This window comes from Podarcis melisellensis (genome assembly GCF_964234715.1).
Source record: "Podarcis melisellensis genome assembly, chromosome: Z".
Classification (NCBI taxonomy): Eukaryota; Metazoa; Chordata; class Lepidosauria; order Squamata; family Lacertidae; genus Podarcis; species Podarcis melisellensis.
In genome coordinates this window covers 9,993,392-10,018,035 of record NC_138547.1, presented here as the reverse complement: position 1 = coordinate 10,018,035, position 24,644 = coordinate 9,993,392, and the positions used below count along the sequence as shown (strand labels likewise).

The 24,644-nt window shown below is 46.1% G+C and overlaps 1 protein-coding gene across 1 annotated transcript; it reads left to right on the top strand.

The window, feature by feature from the left end:
* Positions 1–2,729: 2,729 nt before the first annotated feature.
* LOC309361505 (uncharacterized protein) lies at positions 2,730–22,860 on the top strand. The gene is made up of 8 exons (XM_081896601.1): positions 2,730–2,835; positions 4,926–5,017; positions 7,158–7,341; positions 15,421–15,564; positions 16,565–16,698; positions 18,436–18,644; positions 20,060–20,166; positions 22,514–22,860. The coding sequence occupies exons 1-8, from the start codon at positions 2,813–2,815 to the stop codon at positions 22,614–22,616; spliced, it is 996 nt and encodes a 331-aa protein (XP_081752727.1). The 5' UTR covers positions 2,730–2,812; the 3' UTR covers positions 22,617–22,860.
* Positions 22,861–24,644: the final 1,784 nt, after the last annotated feature.

Sequence of the window (24,644 nt, the reverse complement as noted above, 5' to 3'; positions counted from 1 at the left end):
AGCAGTGTGGTGCAATGGTTAAAGTGGCTGACCACTGTCTCTTAGCCTAAGCTACTTCACAGGGTTGTTGAGGGGGGTTAAATGAGGAAGGAGAGAAGATAATGTGGAGAAAAAGGTGTGATATAAATTCAATAAATACTCAGAGTAACATGGTTAGGACTGTGCTTTAAGGAAATTAAACGAAACAGCAGCAACTGAGGTCTGCTTTGCATTGACCAGAGCCACAGCAGTATGAGGAGGAGATGAGGTGATGCCTCGGCTCAGGGAGGTCAATTGCACGCCCTTCTTGCAGACATTGAAACCGAAACTAAACTCCACAAGAGAATTGGGTTGCCATGGCAATGGGATTACTGCCTAATCGGGTCACCTTCTTATAGAGGGATTCTCTCCTAATTCAGTTACTGGACTTCAAAGGGTTGCGTCGTCTCTGCCCTTGGATGTATTACAACAAGGTCCTTTAAGTGGTTATTTCAAGCTTCTCAGCGTATGCTCTGACTCTGATTCTTACTTTGTGGAAATGGTGCTCATACTGAGGCCAAGATGTGCAACTTCGTGAGGTGTTTCTTCCCTCTTTGCAATTTTCATTCCCCCCCCCATCCCCAATGAGAAAAGAGAACAAGTGAGAAGGTAGTGTTGGGAGAGGGATAATATATATATATATTTGTATAAAGTTGTTTTAAACTCTTTTTAATACTGTGTTTTAATGTTATAGTGTTATAACTCTCCCTGGGACCTTAGATGAGGGGTGGGGGTGAATTGCAGGTAATTAATTAATTATTAATTAATAGTAGTGATGGTGATGATAATAATAATAGCAAAATAATAATGATGATGATGATGATGTAGCATTTTGGTGGGGGAATGATCTAGGTGCAGTCAGGTTTGGTGTCATCACCTGACTGCTCCAGCAGGATCCACCAGTGCTTGTACCACATTGGAGGCTCTCCTACCTAGACGCACATTTTAAGTCACCACAATACTGTGCTACGACATGGCCTAGGGCCCCCAAGAGAAATTCGAAAATGTCAGCTCTTAAGCCACCCTTCAAGTACTGTGGCTGCTTCCATTGCCATGCAAAAAGCCTGAGGCATACGCGACAGCATGGGAGCCAGTGTGGTGTAGTGGTTAAGAGCAGTGGACTCGTAATCTGGTGAACCGGGTTCGCGCCTCCGCTCCTCCACCTTGGGCCAGTCACACTTCTCTGAAGTCTCTCAGCTCCGCTCACCTCACAGAGTGTTTGTTGCGGGGGAGGAAGGGAAAGGAGAATGTTAGCCGCTTTGAGACTCCTTCAGGTAGTGATAAAGCGGGGTATCAAATCCAAACTCCTCCTCCTCCTCCTCCTCCTCCTCCTCCTCCTCCTCCTCCTCCTCTTCTTCTTCTTCTCAAACCTGGGGTCAGCCCTGGGTGAAATAGTCTGCAACCTTTTCAGGACAAGGATCCTGGGCAAACACATATTTCAGAACCAACTTAACATCTTCCTATATACATACAAATGTAAGCCTGTCGTCACATGCTGCAGTTTGTGTGGCTGCCAACAGGTGACACTGCAGAATACAGTACAATAACAAACTTATTCGTGAGGTGTAAGTGGGGGGTGGGGGTAGGGGGTGAGCAATGTGTATAAATATTTTGCTTATATTCATAGGGCAAGTGGCTCACTTTTGCTTAGGCCGTGGCGAAGTATGCTTTGAACTGAAATAGTTCTTAGAAATGTTTTTAACAGCAACTGTTTTTAGATGCTTTTAACTGTAATTGTTTTTAAATTATTTAGTCTTTTTTTTTTGCTTTGTTTTGTTTTTATATTACAGCGTTACCTCGGGTTATATACGCTTCAGGTTACAGACTCTGCTAGCCCAGAAATAGTACCTCGGGTTAAGAACTTAGCCTCGGGATGAGAACAGAAATTGTGCTCTGGTGGCGCAGCAGCAAAGGGAGGCCCCATTAGCTAAAGTGGTGCTTCAAGTTAATAACAGTTTTAGGTTAAGAACGGACCTCCAGAACGAATAAGTACTTAACCTGAGGTACCACTGTATATCTATCTCTGCCTCTCTGGGTTCCTTGGGGAAGAAGGGCAGGATATATACCATATTTTTCCATGTATAAGACTAGGTTCCCCCCCTTAAAAATAATGTCAAAACTAGGGGGCATCTTATACACGGATACACCTTCCCCATTTTCTTAAATCTGAGTCCCCCAAAATAGGGAGCGTCCTATACATGGTGGTGTCTTATAGACGGAAAATACGGCTTATTCAATAAATAAATAATAAAACTAAGGAGGAGGAGAAAACTGACAGGTAGTGCCACCTGCACTCTAGGCTGGTTGTAAGTAAGAGGGCAGGTAGGCGGGGGCTGCCAGAGGGCAGATTGAGGTTGGTGGGGCACTGCCCCATTTCCCCTAATGGACCAGCCTCCACTGTCTGGTCAGTGCCTGGATGGAAAGCTGGTTTGGGAACCCTGTGCGTTTGTTTGCCAACTTGAATTCTATTTGGGATTTGGAGGTAATCGGGAAATAAACAGATGATCTTGGCCGTCACTTCCAGATTGGCTACCAAGTCCTGAGCTGGAATAGATAGCTCTGGCTGGATATCAGGTGTCTTGTTATGCTGAGCGAGGCTCATGGCAAGGGATGGGAACAATGGCTTGAGTGGAATTTCACAGAGACACATGGATCGTTGGCCTCTAGCTTGGAGCTATGCCAGGCATTCCTATTTTTGGCTTCTGAGTTTGCATATAAGCCTGCCGCTTTGCCTCTAAATTAGACACACGGCTCCCTCTCTTTGTTGGACAAGTAGCATCATCAGAGTGTGAGGATGGGCATCTATGAAGAAAGAGGGTAGGTTATTACCTATTATTATTATTATTATTATTATTATTATTATTATTATTAGCCTCTTGGGCTTGCTGATTGTAATGTCAACAGTTGTGAGGTCCTGTTGTTCTGTCCCAGCTCTGCCAACCTAGCAGTTCAAAAGCATACCAGCGTGAGTAGATAAATAGGTACTGCTGTGGCGGGAAGGTAGATGGTGTTTCCATTCACTCTAGCACTCGTCACAGTCCTCCGTGTGCCAGAAGGCTGGCTACCTCGGCCTGAAAAGAGAGATGAGTGCCACACCCCACAGTCGAATTCAACTGGACTTAACCGTCCAGGGGTCCTTTACCTTTTATCTATTATTATTATTATTATTATTATTATTATTATTATTATTATTATTATTTGGGTGTGTTTTCCTTCCTGTTGGAGAGCAGAGGAGGCAACAACCCTGTGAGGTAGTTTAGACTGAGAGGTGGTGACTTGGCCAAAGGTCACCTGGTGGGTGGGGATTTGAACCCTGGTCTCCCAGGTTTTAGACCAGCTCTCTAACTGCTACACTGCACTGGCTCTTCTAGTGGAGATGGAAGTAGCATGATGATCATAGTGTATAGGGACTGAGGGAAGAAGCTGAGACAGATGTGTGCAACAACTGGAAGCTGTTGGATCTGAAAGATGAGTGGGGGAGCAGCATTGTGGGAGTCTGAGCTGGACATGGATACCTAGTGAAATTGGGCCTGGATCTGGACCTAAGAGAACCTCAAGTTATGTCAATATATTTTGTGTGAGGATTTAAGTGCATACCAGGAAATTGAGGTTTGCACAACTGAAGTGCATTAAAGCACTTTGTAACCATAGCACAACAAATCCACTTAAAAGACGACAATGGACCTTTTGTGCATCAAAAAGTGCAGAATGAATGTGTGACTAATGGGAAGCTACATAAACAACATGGAAGCAAATCAAAATGAATGCTCATCAACCTATGACCTCCTCACAAACAAATCAGAACAAATGCTCAATAAAGCCAGATGCAATCTAACCTTTGCTTTTTTTAAAAAAAGATGCATGCAAATCATGGTGAACGTTCAATAAATATGCCATCTGGAGGAGTCCTTAGTTTTTAATAGTTCATTCATTAAATTTGTATCCTGCCTCCCTAAACCTGTGAGGGGTAAGCTGAGAGAGCAATGCACAAGCTCTAAGGCAGGTGTGGCAAATCTTTGGCTCTCTTGATATTGCCACACTACAACTCCCATTAGCCCTAGCAATCATGGCCAATGGGCAGGGATTGTGGGAATTGCCATTCAGTAACATCTGGAAGGCCCAGGTTCTCCACACCTGCCCTCAACTTTATGGCCACTGCTCTGTATGCTGAATGAAAAAAGTAGAAGTGCATTAGTGTGCCCATGCTCACATCTCTGCAACATAGGTATATGCTATATGTCAATCTCCCCAGTAATTGTCTCCTCTGATTGGCAGTAGCTCTTGGGGAATGCGGGACACCTTTTTCAAGCCAGAGGGCCCAATTTCCTTGAGGACAACCTTCCTAGAGCCTTAAGCTGGTGGTGAGCAGGGCCAGATGTGGAAGTGGGTGGAGACAGCACAACCTAACCCCCCTCTGCAAAACCAGTCAGGATGGATGCTCCACAGGAGTGCCAACTTGAACAAAATATTGGGGAGAAGGCAGGTAAGCCCCACCTTGCATAATGATGACAAGATGTGGTGCACACACACCATTTGAATGCCCATTATCTTTGGTGGTGGGATGGCCACCTGAAATGACCTTGGCCACTAGGAGGTGGCTCCTATGATGCTCAATAAGCTTATTGTCCAGATGTGCCCTGAATCAAGGACATGCTCTAGCTAGATGCTTCTAAAATACCCCTGCTTCCTATTTGGAGTCAGGATAGATCAAGCCATTAACTTTTTTTAAAAAGCCTTCTCGGAATGACTTGAGCTCTCACGTGGCATTCCCTTTGCGAGGGCTGATACTCTCAAAGTCAACATCTCCAAACTTCTCTGGGATAGAATGGCAGCTTGCATGTTTGCTTTGGGAAGCTGAGATGTTCCTGAGGGTAGAATAATAACAGGGAGGTCTTGGTTTGTTCCAGGGAACGGGTTGAACCGAAGAGGAAGCCCTTTAGCTGGAGAACCAAATGTGCAGTGTCCAACCGAGGACGTCCCCTGGAACTTGTTTATGCTAGTAAGTATAACACGGCGTCCTTTCTAGCATCCCATTGGAAGCATCCATCATTTTCTCTCTGGCATTGGATCCAGTGGGGGCAGGGGCAGGGGCAGAAATGAAACTCAGGTAAGTCATCTGGCTCCTTTCAGGCACTGAGGCAGAACACTAGTATCATTCGCAAGCCTGGCAGCTAGGAGCTGACTTATGCAGTGCCAGACCACTGGTCCATCTAGGTCAATGTGCCAACACTGATATCAGCTGTCCAGGATTTCAGACAGCATTGTTCTCTCAGCCCTGGAGAGACTGACGATTGACCCTGGAGCCTTCTGCATGCAAACAAATGTTCTTCCGCTGAGCTCTGGCCCTTCTGTATTCCATGCTCTTTAGTAGAGGCAGGGAATGTCTATTTTGGGGAGCAAATCCTGTTCACTCTCTGCCACATTCCTTCCCACCTCCCTCTCTCCCTCCCTATCTGCCTGCCACCCTCTTACTTATTCATCGTTAGTGTCATCAAATTGGAATGAAGAAGACCAATCTCACCAATCTGGTGCCAGAGGCTGACCACTCCTACTTTTTATATTTTATTAAGAAATTTATGTGAGGCAGGGGTGGGGCATGTTGTTTTGTAAGGAGAACAGTTCTTGTCTTACCGAAGTTATATGTAGCTTTATAAAAATAGTATAGTAGACAGGCAGCAAGCTTTAAAACCCACTTGTAAATTGCCTATACTCGTACTTACTGGAAGAGATGTTTTCATCACATTGAAGTTTTCTTAAGATCTTGTGACCCATGCCTGCTAACTCTGTAAAGTGAAGAAGAGGTTGTGTTCCTCTGGAAACAGGTGGCGATGGGTGGAAAATAACAGAGAAGGCTTGACTCATCCATGCCCATCTGCAGATGCCAGTTAAAAGTCAGAGCAGGCAGTTGGGAAATGCCAGGATCTGGTCCTGCCTTAAATCCATGTATTGGACTCGAATGTAGGAACCTTCATTATATTTATTTTGTTTCATTTATTTGTTTATTGCATTTATATCCCACCTCTCCCACACAAGGAGCTGAAGGTGGCAAACATGGTTCTTCCCCTCTTCATTTAATCTCCACAACTTCCTCATGGTGGATTCACCTTTAATTGTGAACTGAAACAGATTTCTCTCCCACCCCTAGTGAGGACCCTGCTCTGGGAGCTGTTGGTGAAGGGTGGGTAATAAACTTAATAATAATAATAATAATAATAATAATAATAATAATAATAATAATAAATATAAAATATAAAAGCAATACTTATAGCCTTCTGGGCCTGTTATACATAACACCACTCCCTTTGTATCTGATAAGATTCACATTATGGGCAAAAAGTCTATTTAGGGGAGCTCTCAAAGGATTGTTTTTAATGCCGATTCCTTTCCTGTCAATAAAGCTCTAGAATGGCCCACAATTTTGTGTATAATGTGGTAGAGGATCATGACCCTCCTCATTAAAATTGTGAAGAGCTGATTAATGGATCCCTCCCCAACCCAGTTAAAAATCCACCCCCAACATCAGCTCTGTTAATGACTTCAGTGCAGAGACCCCTTAGTTACCGGGGAAAGATTATGCTTTGCAGGCTGACAGGCTGTCAGTCAACGAGGGAGAAAAGTTCACACCGGTCTCTGGAAATAGAGTCATTTAATGAGGAAATCTATTGCTGCTTTACAGTTGGCAGAGCGCTTTCAGCCATGCATCTGTTTCCTCCAAAAGCTCTTTAGCGGTGGGAAGGCAAAAGTTTTTAAATAATTGCTTGACAGAAATAGGAGGGGGAATAAACCAAGCACAAATGTATATCTAGTTCAGGAGTCAGGCTTCCAGTATACCTGAAAGACCACCTCCCCTACACAGAACTATAACATCACTTATATCATCAGGGGAAATTCCCCTCCTGACACCACACCTTACAGAATGGCTTTAAATTGCTGCAAATTCATGGAGGGTAAGCCTATTGATTGCTGGTTCCCCAGAAGAGTCAACTAGACACAACCCAGCTTTGCTCCTCACCACCTCTGCTTTAGGCTGATGGAAATGGCACTGATGCCATCACTTCCTTCTGACCTTTGACTATCCACACTTAAGATTTCAATTCTTTGTTCTAATCTCCTTCCACCCTTCTTCTCTCATCTTATAGTTGGGGGGTTGAGCCCTAAGGGCAATGTCAGTGGTGTGGAGTGTTACAACCCGCTGGAACATGAGTGGAAGGTTCTGGGCTCCGTCTCAAGGCATCGGACTGGAGTTGGAGTGGCTCCCCTCAATGGCTCCATCTACGCAGTGGGAGGCCATGATGGCATGGTGTGCCTCAGCAGTGTTGAGAGGTAATTCTGGCGTGTGATTGGGTTGTTTTAGACCTTTGTGGGGCTGGTGATGGTGGGGCAAACCGGAAATGCGATGGGAAGGAGCTAACTGAAGAGGAAACTTCCTTTGACTAGGATATGCAGTTTCTGTGGTGGCTCTGCATGTGGTTATCCCTTTCATTTGTGTAGAAGTAAGAAGGGCAGGAAAGGGACGCGGGTGGCGCTGTGGGTTAAACCACAGAGCCTAGGACTTGCTGATCAGAAGGTCAGCAGTTCGAATCCCCATGACGGGGTGAGCTTCGGTTGCTCGGTCCCTGCTCCTGCCAACCTAGCAGTTTGAAGTACGTCAAAGTGCAAGTAGATAAACAGGTACTGCTCCAGCAGGAAGGTAAACGGCGTTTCCGTGCGCTGCTCTGGTTCACCAGAAGCGGCTTAGTCATGCTGGCCACATGACCCGGAAGCTGTAAGCTGGCTCCCTCGGCTAGTAAAGCGAGATGAGTGCCGCAACCTCAGAGTTGTCCGTGACTGGACCTAATGGTCAGGGGTCTCTTTAACTTTACCTTTTAAGAAGGGCAAGATGACTTTGGGGCCTGCTTGGCATTTTTCTTTTATGCCCATTCCCCCAGAACTACTATATTGTCCTATGCAGCACAGAGCCCTGCTGGATCAAGTCAAAGCCTGACTCAATTCATCATGCTGTTCTCAGTGACTGACCACTAGATGCATGAATTGGGGAGCAGGGACATCTTGCTGCCTGGGGCAAAACAGAAAATGCCCTCACCTTCTCCTCTTTTGCAGCCCCCTATCTCCTTTCCCGCAGCACTCCCTCACCTCCTCCTCGGCAGCAGCCCCCCTCCCCTGCCGAAAGTGGTGATGATGGTATAAAGGGCCAGAGAGAGGCAGGTGATGAATGTAAGTGGGTGACCACACAGGTGGTAGTCGTGGCAAGTGGTATGCTTCTCAGAAGCCAGATCTGCCACTTGAGGTGATTGCCTTGCCTGATGGGAAGTCTGCAAAGTAGGATCTGAGGGCAACATCCTTGTGATTTCTGGCAACTGGAGTTCAGGAACATGCTGCTTCCAACAGACGAGGAAGAGCAGGGTTAGTTAGTGGTCATTGATTTCATTATCCTCCATTAATTTATCTAATCCTGTTTTAAAATCCAACCAGGTAAGTGGCCACCACAGCCTCTCGTTGGAGTGAATTCTACCCTCCATGCAGGCAAGAAAGAAGCATCATTAGAGTTCAAGGACACATTCCAGCCAGGCAAAACCACTTAAGAGGGTACAAGGCAAGGCTGGTGATGGCTGTAGCCTGGGGAGGAGCCAGAGGGCCAGACATGGTCACAATTGGACCTCCAGCCTCTGGATCTCCATCCTTTAAGGCTCCCTTCAAGTCCACGATGGTTTAACAATAATCTGAAAGAGGTGGATGGATACACCAATCACATCCTTAGTGCAAGTGCTGAGTTCTCAGAATTTGGCAGATCTGAACCATCCAGCCAGGGCTACTCAATCAGAAACATGAGAAGAGACTAAAGTAGTCGTTGAAGGACTGTAAAATAGCTATGACCCTAAGCAGGAGGAACAAATAGGACTGACTTTCCAGAAAGGAGGGTGGCTTGGCCATAAATAACTACCTTCATGAAGGGTCCAGATGGTTGCACCATTAGCAATGCAGCAACTTTGGTGTAATCTTTTTCTTATTAAAAAAAATAACAACACAAAAAACTGAACAGAGTGTTGAACTTAGACCAGAGTTCATAATCCCTGTCTGTTGAGAAAGAAACTTTCTGGGTAATCCTAGGCCAACGTAGCCTAATTTTCAGCTTATTTTGAGGATAAACTGGGGGAAATTGCTGTACCAACCTGAAGACCTTAGGGAAAGTGTAATTTAATTTATTTTTTTTATTTAATTATGTCTTACATTTGTATTCCACCTCCCCCCGCTCAAGGATCTCAAGGAGGCATGAATGGTCCCCTTTCCTCTCCATTTTGACCTCACAACAATCCTGTGAGGTAGGTTAGATGGAGAGAGTTCAACAGCCCCAAGGTCACTTGGTGAGCTTCATAGGCTGAGTGGAGATTTGAAGCCTAGCCTCCTAGGTCCTAGTCCAACACTGTAACCACTACACCAGATTGCATCTCCACTGTGCTGACTTGGAGGAAGCACTGAGATACCAATGCTGGATGATTTTATGACATTTGCATATTGTTTTGCAAATTAGGGATTGGTCAATACTAGCCTACTCAGAGTGCACCCTCTGAAAACGATGGAAACAATAAGCTTAGATCCTTTAATTTCAGCGGTTCAACTCCCGAGTAGGACTGAATGGGATACAGCCTTTAAATGCAAACTGAATTTAATTCAGTCCGCATCCTAAATCATGTCTTTAAATCCCCACAATATAGCTGGAAATACTCTAGGGGAGGGTAAAGTCACCTGCTATGGTTCTAGCGACAAGTGTCTCAGGCGTCTGCAGGGGCGAATGAGTATTTTGGTGCTCCCGCCATAAAAGCTGTATTTGTTTTTGGTAAGTTTTTAACTGCTGCATCTCATGAGTTCAGCCCTTTTCTCCCCATCTCTCCAATTTCCTCCTTAGTCACTTCTGTTTTCTGTTCCTTTTGGCTAACCCTGGGGACTTGCTCACCTTCAACCTCACTGGAATGCCTACCCCCCCCCCCCCCGAACATGCCGAAAGGAGGGGCCAAGTGAGAACTTCTTCACTTGCCTTTCTTTTTAAAGATGACTGAAGGGTGCTCATTTGCCACAGGAAAGTCTCCTTCTTTGTGGTGGAGTCTCCTTCTTTGGAGGTCTTTAAGCAGAGGCTTGACAACCACATGTCAGGAGTGCTCTGATGGTGTTTCCTGCTTGGCAGGGGGTTGGACTCGATGGCCCTTGTGGTCTCTTCCAACTCTATGATTCTATGAAAACTCCCAAGGAATGTGACTGCTCCCTTGTGACAACATCAAAAACCAGTTTCTTGCTTGCTTGGGTGGGTAACTGGGCAGTGCCCCCCAGGGTGGAAAAGCTGAGCTTCTGTGGCTGGGTGCTTAAGAACAAAAATATCTGTTTAATGAACCCTATTAGACTCCAATCTCTCATTTATAGAAATGAGGCCAAGCTGAGTGTCCTTCTCTGCTGACATCTTTCTCCCTTCTCCAGCTGATTCAGAATGAGCCCATCACTTCCCTCTTGCTCCTGAGCTATTTCTCACCTGATTTCATGCACCATGCCTGACCTTATTTCCTAGGACCTGCCCCTCATAAACCACTGCCATTATATTTTCTGTCTTTGGAAGGCCTGTTTAAGAAAGAAATGTTTTTTTTTTTAAAAAAAATTACAGTGGTACCTCTGGTTACAGACGCTTCAGGTTACACACGCTTCAGGTTACAGATTCCGCTAACCCAGAAATAGTGCTTCAGGTTAAGAGCTTTGCTTCAGGATGAGAACAGAAATCGTGCAGCGGCGGCAGCAGGAGGCCCCATTAGCTAAATTGGTGCTTCAGGTTAAGAACAGTTTCAGGTTAAGAACGGACCTCCAGAACGAATTAAGTTCTTAACCCGAGGTACCACTGTAGTATGAATTGCTAGCCATGATGACTGCTCTGCCTTCGCAGTCAGAGGCAGGAGTGCTTCTGAATACCAGTTGCTGGAAATCACAGAAGCAGAAAGTGTGTTGTGCTTAGGTTCTGCCTGCAGGTTTCCCACAAGCACCTTGTTGGCCAATGTGAGACAAGGATGCTGGACTAGATGGGCCAGTGGCCTGATTCAGCAGGCTATTCTAGTGTTATGTCTTTCATTATTTAATCCAGACTAAACAGTCCTAAAGGGACACGGGTGGTGCTGTGGTCTAAACCACAGAACCTAGGGCTTGCTGATCAGAAGGTCAGCAGTTTGAATCCCCGTGACGGGGTGGGCTCCCATTTCTCAGTCCCTGCTCCTGCCAACCTAGCAGTTCGAAAGCACGTCAAAGTTCAAGTAGATAGATAGGTACCGTTCCGGCGGGAAGGTAAACGGCATTTCCGTGCGCTGCTCTGGTTCACCAGAAGCGGCTTTGTCATGCTGGCCACATGACCCGGAAGCTGTACGCCAGCTCCCTTGGCTAATAAAGCGAGATGAGCGCTGCAACCCCAGAGTCATCTGCGACTGGACCTAATGGTCAAGGGTCCCTTTACCTTTAAACGGTCCTAAACATGTGCACCTTTTGTTGTTGTTGCATGTTTTAAATTGCTTTTGCTGTTTTTATTTTCAATCAGCTTGCGGTGATTGCGTAACGGAAATTAATAAATTGATTGTGGTGGTGATGAAAGTGTTGTGTAAGAAAATGAAAATATCTTTACCTGGATCCAAAAGGACTAGCAGCAGTTCTCAGCCTGTGGGTTCTCAGATGTTGTTGGACTACAACTCCCATCATCCCTGAGCTCTGGCCTTGCTGGCTAGGGGTGATGGGAGTTGTAGTTCAACAACATCTGGGGACTCACAGGTTGAGAAAGGCTGGAATAAAGGGTCGTGAAAGGGAGTCTCTGTAGGGAGAGCATTCCATAACTGAAAAGCCAAGACCAACCCCCCCCCCCCCTGGAAACCACTAGCCATACCTCCCTTGGCTGGGGGGACCTGGAAAAGGGCCGCCAAAGAGGATCGCAAGGTCTGGGTAGGGACATGTGGGAAGAGGGGATCTTTCAAGTGCTTGGAAGACCCAAAGGGCCTTTAAAATGCAAAGCCAGTCAGCCTCAAAGATGGACTGGAAGGAACTGCAGATGATGACACCCTGGCATAAATATGATAAAAGCACCCACAGTCCTAGCAAACAACCTCATAGCCCTATTTTGGAGAGTGGTGGCTGCCTCCCCTTGGGACTAGTAGGGCTGAAGGCAGAGAGCCCAACCGCAGGTGGTGCTAGAGCCAATGAGAGGTGAAGCCAACTCCATCTAACTGTGTCCTCTTTCCTGCTGAGTTCTGCAAGGGGCAACACTAAGACAAAGGAGCTGACAGCAAGTTGCCACCCCTTGGACCAGTTGTAAGGAAGGAGGCAGGCAGGCAGCTGAGGGCAGACTCAGGCTGGTGGGTCAGTTCCCCATTTGTTCCTCATCTGGGCCTAATGGCCCAAGCCTCCACTGCTGCTCCCCCCCTCAAACTACTTCACTTCCTTAAAGGTAAAAGGACCCCTGACCATTAGGTCCAGTCATGACCGACTCTGGGGTTGCGGTGCTCATTTCATTTTATTGGCCGAGGGAGCCGGCGTACAGCTTCTGGGTCATATGGCCAGCATGATTAAGCCGCTTCTGGCAAACCAGAGCAGCACACGGAAACGCAATTTACCTTCCCGCCGGTACCTATTTATCTATTTGCACTTTGACATGCTTTCAAACTGCTAGGTGGGCAGGAGCTGGGACCGAGCAATGGGTGCTCACCCCGTCGCGGGGATCGAACCGCCGACCTTCTGATCGGCAAGTCCTAGGCTCTGTGGTTTAACCCACAGCACCACCCGCATCACTTCACTTCCTTAGAAACATGGCAAATCAGTCCTGCTGCTTTTGGAGGCCCTCCTACTCCTGAGCTGGGTCCTAGATTTATGCCCCCAAATCCTGCCCCTATGGTGCCAGATCTTCTCAAGTGGCTTTAAAATGGAAAATCTCAAGAGAAGGGAGCAGATGTTTTTTCTGTCCAGTACACATGCATTCAAACATATGCATAGAGATGTCAAGGCAACAGGTGAGAAATAATATATGGACCCTTTCCCTTTCCCTCGTTGCAACAGAGTTTTGCCAGCAGCATCCATCTCATCAGTGGAATGAATGTTTTTTCAAAACAGGCCGTCCTTGGCCTCCCCTGCGCCTCTTTAGCCACCCACGTGATTACTGCTTCCTCTGATTGATAGCTTTGACAACCTATTTACTATGTGATATTTCTCGCTAAAGGCAAACTCAGTGCCTCTGGCTCATTTTGCAAGTGTTGCCAGGAAGGGAGGGCTGGAATCCCACAGCTAAATATATGCTTAATTGAGTGGGCAGGGGGGTGCCAGTAATGCGTCATGCCGTATTTGCAGCCTGCGGTTGGCTTCAGGAGGCTGCCTGTCTCCCAAAAGAGATTGCTTTACTGCAAGGCTAGCTCAGGGTCCGATGATGTAAGACAGAAGGATAGCTGGGTTAAAAAAATATGTTGCTATCTCTGGTTGCTAAGTCAGGTTCTTGGCTATATGGAGGGACTTGCTTAGCCTTAGCATTGCATTGGAACGTCCTTACATGGCATGGGTGAGTGAGTGGTCTTCATCTGAGCGAGACCCAGCCCCACCAAGCACACTTTGCCCATAGCCAGCCCATCTTCTTACTTATAGCCAGTCCAGTGGGCTACAGTGGTACCTCGGGTTAAGTACTTAATTCATTCTGGAGGTCCATTCTTAACCTGAAACTGTTCTTAACCTGAAGCGCCACTTTAGCTAATGGGCTTCCTGCTGCCGCCGCGCCGCCAGAGCAATATTTCTGTTCTCATCCTGAAGCAAAGTTCTTAACCCGAGGTAATATTTCTGGGTTAGCGGAGTCTGTAACCTGAAGCGTATGTAACCTAAAGCGTATGTAACCCAAGATTGCCCTTATTGCTCTTTTAGCTTCAGTGTTTCATGCGTAGAACTCCTATGGAAACTGTTATGTACGGTGGAATCTCTACTCACATACAGAATCCGTTCCAAAGGTCCGTTCGTGAGTTGATCTGGGTCGCTGGTAGAGGCACTATTCTGCGCATGCTCATTTGGCGGCAGTGCTATTCTGCTCATGTGCAAATGGCAGAAGTCGCTTATGTGCATGTGCGAATTGCGGCAAACCCGGTATTTACTTCCAGGGTTGCCACGGTCGCGAGTCAAATTGTTCACGAGTAGGGGCGGTGGTAAGTCGAGGTTCTACTGTACTAAGCTTGGATCGTAGAACAATAGGCAGGTAGGATTCTGGAAGGCAGCAACCCGATTGGTCTGCAGGAGCAGCCCAATCAGGCTCCAAGAGGGAAGTTGAATCAGCCAATCACGTGGGACCCATTGTGTACATAATGTATATATAGCCAGAGGTTTTGGGGGAAAGTACTCACTGTTTACCATGAGCCGAAATAAAGGGCATGAAATCAACACTCAACTCCGAGTACTGGTATATTTTAGAAACAAAACCAGAGTTGGCTGGCTCTGTCTCTCCTTAGCTGTGGTTGTCATTAGCTCCACCTTCTGTGGGCATCCCTGCCTTCTGCCCTCCTCCTCCCAGTGGGCCTTCATGGTCTGCCTTAGCAGCTTCTAACTCTGTTCCAAAGCATATATTCCTAGCAAATACTTTCAAAGAATCAAATCTTTGTTTAGAAAATGCCTTTGAGGGTCTTAAACCCCAAGAATATCCATGCAGAAAATAAAGGAAGGAAGATTTGGGATCCCAGATTTAGAAGTATATCATGATGCCCATTTACTGTCAACTACACAGTACTGGAAGGGACGTGGATGGCGCTGGGACGCGGGTGGCACTGTGGGTTAAACTACAGAGCCTAGGACTTGCTGATCAGAAGGTCAGCGGTTTGAATCCCCACAACGGGGTGAGCTCCCGTTGTTCGGTCCCTGCTCCTGCCAACCTAGCAGTTCAAAAGCACATCAAAGTGCAAGTAGATAAATAGGTACCGCTCCAGCGGGAAGGTAAACGGCATTTCCGTGCGCTGCTCTGGTTTGCCAGAAGTGGCCAGATCAGCTGGCCACATGACACAGAAGCTGTACGCCGGATCCCTCGACTGGACCTAATGGTCAGGGGTCCCTTTACATTTATTTTTACACAGTTCTGGAGATCTGTCCAAATTGGGCATCCTTGGAATACTATTACGTAGCACCTCTGCAAAGATGGGTAGCACTCGGTTCTAAATACATCAATACTTGAGATGCCGTTGAAAGAATTTCATCAGTTTGAACGATACAGCACCACATATGTCTTCACGGGTACTGTTTCTTGTTTCTTCTTTTTTTGTGCCTTATCTTATCTCTGTGCACTTGTAATTTTGTACTTTTTATTTTTCAATAAATAAAGTAAAACAAAGAACAACAACACTGCAACTCTGTTTCATCTTCCTTCTTGTGCTGCTGAAGGTACGATCCTGAAATCAACGAATGGAGGAGGGATGTGGCGCCGCTTCGTGAACCCAAGCAGGATGCGGCCGTGGCTGAGCTAGGAGGCTACTTGTACTGTGTCGGTGGCTACGATGGGCTCCTCTGCGTCAACACCACTGAGAGGTAAGCTGCATCCAATGGATGCCCTTTGGGTGTGTGATGATGGCAAGATGATGATTGTTCTTGTACATTTGTTCATTTAATTTGGCTTTCGTTAAAAAGATAAACCTGCCTTTCGAATAGGGATTTTCCAGTGGGACTTATACTGAATCAGTCCTAAAAAGAAACAATTAATTAAACGGAACACTATGAACATTTGATACAAATAATTATTTAATGGTCCCTTTTCTTTATTGATTAATTTCATATAACCAGTTTGGTAATCTATATAGCTTCATGTACGTTTAGTAGGTATGTATTTAACACCATTAAAAAAACCACAACCTTCATATTATAAAGGAGCTTTAGTGCACTAGAAACTTTAAAAAGCTCTTCTGTTGTCTAGAAATGCACCATTATTGTTATTTTGTTATGATGTGGTGGTTGTTAATTATTTCTTAATTCACCATAAAGCCGCAGATAAGGTTACAACAGTGTAAAAATACAATATTAAAATTAGTTCAAATGTGTAATCAGAAGAATAGGGTGGGTACACACACACACACGTCAAAGAAGCCTTTGTCATCTTCAACATACGACAAAAATTATACAACGGAGATTTCCAGATGTGGAAGGAATCTCACAGATTTGGGGCTGCTACAGGAAGTTTCCAAACTCTCAAATTTTGCTTCTGTGGACCTTTGTTAATACTCAGTAACCTTTGACATACCGGTACTTTATGCAACCCATGTAACTCTGCTTCCCAGTTAACAACATGAATGTTGGACCATCTCCAGTATTTGGCATAACCAAGTCTAGTGGCATCAGTCATCTAGAATATTAACTCTCTTAAATATACAGGTACTTTCTTTGCATAAGTCAATACCAATAAATTATATTCTGTTTGCATCCATCTTATTCTTTCCATTGCATCCCTTGTGCCCCTTGACGACCCTCCGTCCAGTGAAGTAAACACTGGTTCAACAGCCTCTAAGCATTCTCACAATTGTATATTTGTCTTTAGATATGATCCACTACTCAACAGGTGGTGCAAGATGGCACCTATGAATCGTTGCCGGAGGGGCCTAGGCTTGGCAGTACTGGATGGCTACTTGTATGCTGTTGGAGGATCTGATGGATACTCTACATTACATTCAGGTAACAAGAAACTCTGGTTGTAGACAGGAGTCTGAAGAGGAGATGCACCCCCCAAAAAAACCCACCCTCCAACTGTTAGGAAAGATTAGAATTAGAATGGAATGAATTAGATTGGAATGATCACTTACAGTTTCTGGAGTTCAAAGGCTTTATTCATGCAGAAACAGGTTTGTCTGGGCAAGAACTATTTACAGGATGAGTAGAGATGAAAGAGAGAAATAGACATCTTGCCTCAACCTGTTGGGAGAGAGAAAAAAACAACTGGTTCAGCTTTTAGGGGCAGAATTCACTTAGACAGAGACATTGCAACCAAGTGCTGGCTAGATTGATAGACAAACAGTGCCCTCATGTGGTTTAAAGTAACACGTGCATTAACATGAAGCTCAGTGAGAAGCAATTGTATTTGTTTTTCTACAGCATGAATCAGCAAGTGTAAACTAGATCTCTGTGGCTGTTGCTGCTGGTTGCGTAGTTGCCAACTTTGGTTTCTCTCAGGTTCTCATTTTTCCAATCTTAATTCAGTTCTCTGCATTTCCATGTGAGTGTGTGGTTTTTATTTTTAAAGATGAAAATTCATAAGCATTTTGGTACACCACTGCTTGGCTGGAGAATGGCACTGCAAAATCCAAAGAAGTGAAATTTCAAAGGAGAGCTGTGTTTGCCTATTGTTTCAGAAAGTGTGGATTAGATAGGTTTGCCTTCAAATGTAAGCTGAGTCTAATTTCTATCTCATCCCTAACTGGCCCCCCAGTGCTGAAGTCAGTGGTGATATCCAGTCCTCAGAGAGCACCACATGCATACTGGAGCAAATGTGAAGCTTTGAATATCTACACCAGAGCTTTCCAAACTGTGTGTCATGACATATTAGTGTGTCAGCTGTAGTGTGTAGGTGTGCCATGCAAATGCTCCCTGCTCTCCTCCCAGAAAGGGAGGAATTTAACCTCCGGTTTGCTAGTAAAAGTGAATTACTGTATTGCAAAATGATGCCTGTCTAAACAGTGTGTCACCAACATGAAAAAGTTTGGAAAGTTCTGATCTAGACGTGGCTGCATTCACATGGTAGTTTCTCCCCCTGTTTACCTGACATTTCCCTAGCTTTTAATTTTCACATTATTTTTTGGGGGTATAAAAGCCACTTCCAGAAATCTAGTGGAAGCACCTCCGCCCCCAATTGCATCTTCCTTAACCTGGAAAATATTTGGGAGTGAAGTGACAACAGTTATTTCCTGTTGTTTTCATGGGGGAACCATGGAAGAACAGAAGCGCAAATGTGGAAAGGGAATGGGAGTAGCAATGCTGGCTAGTGATGTTTGTTGTTGTGTCACACCATGCCCAGTGGTGGAACTTCATGCTCCGGCACTGGGGGCAGGGGGGCGGAGAGCAGGCGGGGTGGGGCGCGCATCCTGGGGGTGGGGCGTGCCCCACCCACAAGGGTGTGACATGTGTCCTGGGGGCGTGGTGCCCAGTACAGGGAGGGGGGCAGCCGCAATGGCACCCCACCGGGATCGTGCTGCCGGGGTGGTGTGCTCCCCCTGCACTCCTCTTCCTCTGCCAGTGACCATGCCCAAAACTGTGAATGATATTTAGTATGGCATGCCGGCACACCAGTCAAAAAGCCACAGTTCCATTACACAACAGGTACTGGGCTGCCGAAGGAGCATGAGCAAACAGGGGAACTAATGCAATAGTTCCCATTCCTGAATGCACCCTGTGTCTCAATTTTATTGCCTCCTCCAGTGGAGCGCTACAACCCCCTGGAAGACAGATGGACTCCCTGCCCTCCCCTGAAGACCTGTCGAGAGAACCTGGGTTGTGTTACCTTTCAAGGCAACATCTATGTGGTTGGCGGGAGAGATGACCTCACTGAGCTGTGCAGTGCTGAGCGATTTGATCCTCTTGCCAATGAATGGTCTGCTGTCACTCCCATGAAGTCAAGAAGGAGCAAGGTATCAGTGCTGTGGGAACTCATAACAGTAACGTCTAAACTTCTTTCAACGCCTTCCGAACTTGTAGGAGAAATTCTCCAGCAGGCCATAGCGATCTACTGGGTGCATAAGGGATGGAGCAGTTTACTCCCAAATGAGTGTATTTAGGATAGTGGCCTAAACCTTCAATCTATTTAGGCTGCCATCCCAGTGTTCACTACCTGTAAGCAAGTCCCACTGAACTCAATAGATATGTATAAAATTTATATTTATATTGCAGATAGGTATAGGATCAGTCTGTTGCTTGAAACGATACTTGCAGCTCTGCTTTATTTATTTTTTATCTGGCCTCTTGATTTCATGGCTAGATCAACCCATGACAGAATGTTAGGAAGATGGGAACATTCCTCAGAGCCAGAGCCTAGGTCCATTTGGCTCAATATTGTCTACAATGACTGGCAGAGGCCCTTAAGGATTTCAGACAGGGGTCCTTCTCAGCCCTGCATGGAGATGCTGGGGGCTGCACCTGGGATCTTCTGTTGCTCTACCACTGAGCTATGGCCCTTCCACTTAAAATGACAGGAATCTGCCTTATACCCAGTGAGGCCACTGGTCCATCTAAATAGGCATTGTCTACCCCAGGGAGTTTCATCTAGTGCCTTCGTTTTGCACCTTTAGGCACCAGGGAAAAATGTTATTTTTTAACCAGGCCTTTGGCTGAATGACACCCTTTTAAAATGTGTTGGGAGGGGGTTATTGGGTTTTTATTTTGATTGCGTGTTTTGTGTTTTTATATTGTGATTTTATCTTGTGAACCACCTGTGGGTATAGGGTGGTATTCAAATTTAATAAATAGTAATAGTAATAGTGGGACGCAGGTGGTGCTGTGGGTCAGACCACCGAGCCTAGGGCTTGCCAATCAGAAGGTTGACGGTTCGAATCCCCGCAACGGGGTGAGCTCCCATTGCTTAGTCCCTGCTCCTGCCAACCTAGCAGTTCAAAAGCACGTCAAAGTGCAAGTAGATAAATAGGTACTGGTCCAGCGGGAAGGTAAATGGTGTTTCCGTGTGCTGCTCTGGTTCGCCAGAAGCTGCTTAGTCCTGCTGGCCACATGACCCGGAAGTTGTACGCCGGCTCCCTCGGCCAATAAAGCGAGATGAGCGCCGCAACCCCAGAGTTGGTCATGACTGGACTTAATGGTCAGGAGTCTCTTTACCTTTAGTAGTAATAGTAATAATACCCTGACTATCTACACAACGGCTTACTAGAGTTCTAGACAGGAGTCTTTCTGGAGATTCCATATGTTGAACCTGGAATGTTCTGCACCCAAAGCAGTTGTTCCACCACTCAGCTGCAGGCCTTCCACAGTCATTGCATGAAAATTTATGTGTGTGGTGGCGAAACTGAGAATTCTCCATTTACTTTTAACAATGAAGGTGAGCCTGGTTGCTGCCAATGGTTACCTCTTAGCCATCGGGGGTTATGACGGCACTGTCCACGTAACCACTGTGGAAGCGTTTGACGTGGAGCTAAATGGATGGAGGTAAGCTACCACCCTCTTTCAGTGAAGCTGCTCTTATGGGAGTTTCCTGGCCCAGCAATACAACTCTTGAGACCTTGCATGGCACCACCTTGAGGATGGGGTGGGGTGGGGAGAGGAGCCCCCCAAGTTCTTAGCCAGGGCGGTCCAACCTCTCAGTCCAAGTGGGCTGCAAGAGTACTTCAACACAGAGCCTGGGGGCCACACACAGAATTACATTTCCATATTGTAAATATGCAGTGTAGTTAATATTATTTAATATACACAAGTAAATGATATTATTTATCATTAAATTGAATAATATTTAATATGCACAATATATTTAACTGAACACACACACACAAATGTACACACTTAATAGATTTAATATATTTATTTATGCACGAACAGACTAACGGCTAAGGGAGCTGGGCATGTTTAGCCTGGAGAAGAGGAGGTTAAGGGGTGATATGATAGCCATGTTCAAATATATAAAAGGATGTCACATAGAGGAGGGAGAAAGGTTGTTTTCTGCTGCTCCAGAGAAGCGGACACGGAGCAATGGTTCCAAACTACAAGAATGAAGATTCCACCTAAACATTAGGAAGAACTTCCTGACAGTAAGAGCTGTTCGACAGTGGAATTTGCTGCCAAGGAGTGTGGTGGAGTCTCCTTCTTTGGAGGTCTTTAAGCAGAGGCTTGACAACCATATGTCAGGAGTGCTCTGATGGTGTTTCCTGCTTGGCAGGGGGTTGGACTCGATGGCCCTTGTGGTCTCTTCCAACTCTATGATTCTATGATTCTATATGCACTTTCGTTAACAACACAGACATCGAGTCCCTGTCAGGATAAAAAGGCACGGTATGGTCGGCGGTTCGAATCCCCGCGGCGGGGTGAGCTACCGCCATTCGGTTCCAGCTCCTGCCCACCTAGCAGTTCGAAAGCACCCTTAAGTGCAAGTAGATAAATAGGTATGGCTTTATAGTGGGAAGGTAAACGGCGTTTCCGTGTGCTGCGCTGGTGCTGGCTCGCCAGCTGCAGCTTCGTCACGCTGGCCACGTGACCCGGAAGTGTCTTCGGACAGCGCTGGCTCCCGCCTCTTAAGCGAGATGAGCACGCAACCCCAGAGTCAGTCACGACTGGCCCGTACGGGCAGGGGTACCTTTACCTTTTTATAGTATTAGTAGTAATAATAATAATAAATTTTAATAACAAATTTTATTTATAGCCCACCCTTCCCGGCCAGAGCCAGGCTCAGGGCAGGTAACAACAGTAAAATTACAGTAAAAACATAATAGGGGGGAAAGAACAATTTTAAATACAGGTTAAAATGCAATTTAAAATGCAGCCTCATCAAAACCATAAGGGGAGGGCAACATAAGGGTCAGACTGAGTCTGAACCGAAGGCCAGGCAGAACAGCTCTGTCTTGCAGGCCCTGCGGAAAGATGTCAAGTCCCGCAGTAGTACAGTAGGAAGCATACAGGGTGGGTAGGAGGGCATCCTCCTCACCTCAGAGTGGAAGACTGAATCTGTTCCAGATTCCACAGTCTGGAGGGAGGGGTAACTTTGGCTGCTGCTGGGGGCCTGTTATTTTGACTTTTATGCACAGTTTCCTTTAGTTGCTGCTAGTTTATTACTTGGCTTAAGCTGTAATTTCTCTCAGCCTTGTGAGGCAGCCTCTGATTTCCCAAAGGGCAGGAACGTGCAATACAAGCAGAACGAATAACGAAACAGGGTCTTCTTATGACACACGTATTAAGGCAGACGCTTCCATCAACTCCTCAGTATTATTATTAATATAGTAACTTGCGTCTCTAACTGTCTGCTTGCATGGGGAGGGAGGAACAGGTTTTTGGAAGAAAGGAAGCCGCCTCCCCCATGGCTTCCTTGATCAATGCTGTGCCTTCAGAAGCAGGAGTGGAGAAACTTGCAGAGCCCACCTTGCATCAGGAAGGCCCCCTGAGCCCCAGCTTGGACTTGGGAGGTGGGAGCCACCTGGTGCGAAAGGGTGTGGTGAGACGGCTGAGGGGGGGGGTTATATCCCCCCACCCCCATAGCACATGACCTTGGAGGGCCTGGCTCAAGTGTTTTTGCCTGGCTGAAACGTATTCTTGAACTCTCGCTCACCTGGAATGAGGATAGCAAGGAATCGGTAAGTAAGTGTGGAAACCAGCCTGCTACACAAAGGTGGCAGCCTGCTACACAAAGGTACATTAGTTGCTCCACCACTTCTGCCTGTGGCCTCACCTATGTGGCCCCCAGCATGTCACGAAGACTGGAATGTGGCCCTCAGGTAGAAAAATGTTCCCCACCCCTTGCCTTTGCATCAACAGTCTCCGCTCCATTAACAGCCCCTCTCCTCTCTTGCAGACGTTTTGGAAACACACAAACCTGTCATCCAGGTGGAGGTGTCACTGTCATCAAAACGGCTCCTGATTATCTGGAACTTTCTGAGTCGCCTTGGAGCAGATAAAAAAACAACAACACACAACAGCAGCAATTTCTGGACTTCCTTGTTTGGTGTTCGGTATACAATTGACACACGATGCATTACCTGCTTGACCTCTTCCTGTTCTTTCCCCCTCTCTTGATTGTGTCACCTGTGTCAAATTTTAGATTGTAAGCTTCTTGGGGCAGGGACTCCTTGCTAGGCTGCAAAATGCCCATGCCCATTGGTGCCCCTATATCAATAATAAGCAGGAGACAATGACAGGATGCTGATGTTTTAAGTCTTAGTTCTGTGTATCCCAGAATATATTTAGTTTGTCCTTTGCCTGAAAGTAGCTGAAGCTTTGCTTCAGAACTAGATGTCTTGGGAGTACCTTCAAACTCCACAATCCTATGCTATTATTTAATTTGGAGAGGTGTTACATAGTTGTTAAGAGCTTGTCCTACACTCGAGTAGGACCCTCGAGTAGGACCCTGGCAGAGACACATGCCCAACTTAGGGATCCGCAGCTTGCGTAACAGACCTCAGCAACTCAGCATTTTGGCTAATCTACTTTATTTACATATAAACACACACGGAGCACTGCAACATGGCTCCCTCTCTAGCATCAGGCAGCAAAGAGAATGAACAAAGGACAATAGTCCCACTTCACGGAACACAGTAACACAAACATCCTGTCTCCATCGCTTCCCACTGTGGAGTCAAAACATACACCGCCATGTGATAGACAAAAACCCCATGACTGCAACCATGGAGCAGGAATTCTAACAGTTCACTGGAGGAGGAAGACTCATCTTTTTCCGTCCGACAATTATTGAATGCCTCTCCTCTGCCCTAAACCACAAAATGAACAAACACGTTCACTTCCAGGCGCACTGAATATGCCTCCTGAGTTTATCTTCAGAAAGGCATGGGAAACAGACTTAATATAAGGCACTAGTCACTAACATGGTCTCATGGGCACCCACAGAAGACTTCCATGGTCCCCTCTCCCGCCCATCTTCCAGATGCAATTAGTTCCCTACCAGGGATATAGGAAGTTACCTTACATTGAGTAAGATGATTGGTCCATCTATCCCAGTACTGTCTACACTGACTGTCAGCAGCTCTCCAGGATTTCAGGCAAGAGTGTACCTAGATGTGCTGAGAACTGAACCTGGCATCTTTTCTGCTGTGTCATTGAGCTCCTGTCCGTCTCTAACACCTAATGTAAGATTCCAGCCCACATGGTTATGAACAAAGGGTTGAATTAAGCAGGAACATGGGAAGCTCTCTCACAACGAGTCAGGTGACATGCTTCAGTATTGACTACACTGACTTGCATCAGCTCTGCAGGGGTTTTGGGCAGGGGATATTCCTTGCCCTACCTGGAGATGCTGGGGACTGAACGTGAGACCTTCTGCATCCAAAGCAGGTGTCCTTCCGCTGAGCTAGAGCCCTCCCCTTAGCCCACAGAATAAGTGGCCCATGTGCTTGGGTGGTGCCCAGAGATTCCAAAAAGTCGGCAACTTTTAATGTAAATACAAGCTACATTAGGGGAGGCAGGTATTTCTTATAACTTTCCTATGCCGCAAGAGAGAAATTGCCCAGCAGCAAATTTATGAGTGCTGTTGGAAGCTAGGCGCAAATGAACAGGCATTCTTGCTAGTCCCCAAGTGGCGAGGCTCTGCTGTTTGGCTAAACATAATAAACAAATTTTTATTAAAGGGTGGAATTAGAAGCTGGTCTCATGCTCACCACTCATTAGAGGGCACTGCTGCATTAGTAGATTCACCCAAATTCGCCTTCGTGGTTACGCTCTGAATTCCTATTGCCTTTTAAGTGGAAAGGTGGGTTCTATTCTGTTTTGCTTTGTTTTTAGGGAGGGGGTTATGATAGAAGGGATATTTCAGAATGAGGGTGTGGAGTTGCTAGTCTTTATCCCAATCATCAAAACCACCCCTGTCTATTGTTCTGTTTAACGCAAAGCAGACTAGGTTGCAATCTCTGCTGCTGTGACCTTAGGCCCTGAGGCTTAGGGAGATCAGTATACAGTGTTCTTCAAGGATGTTA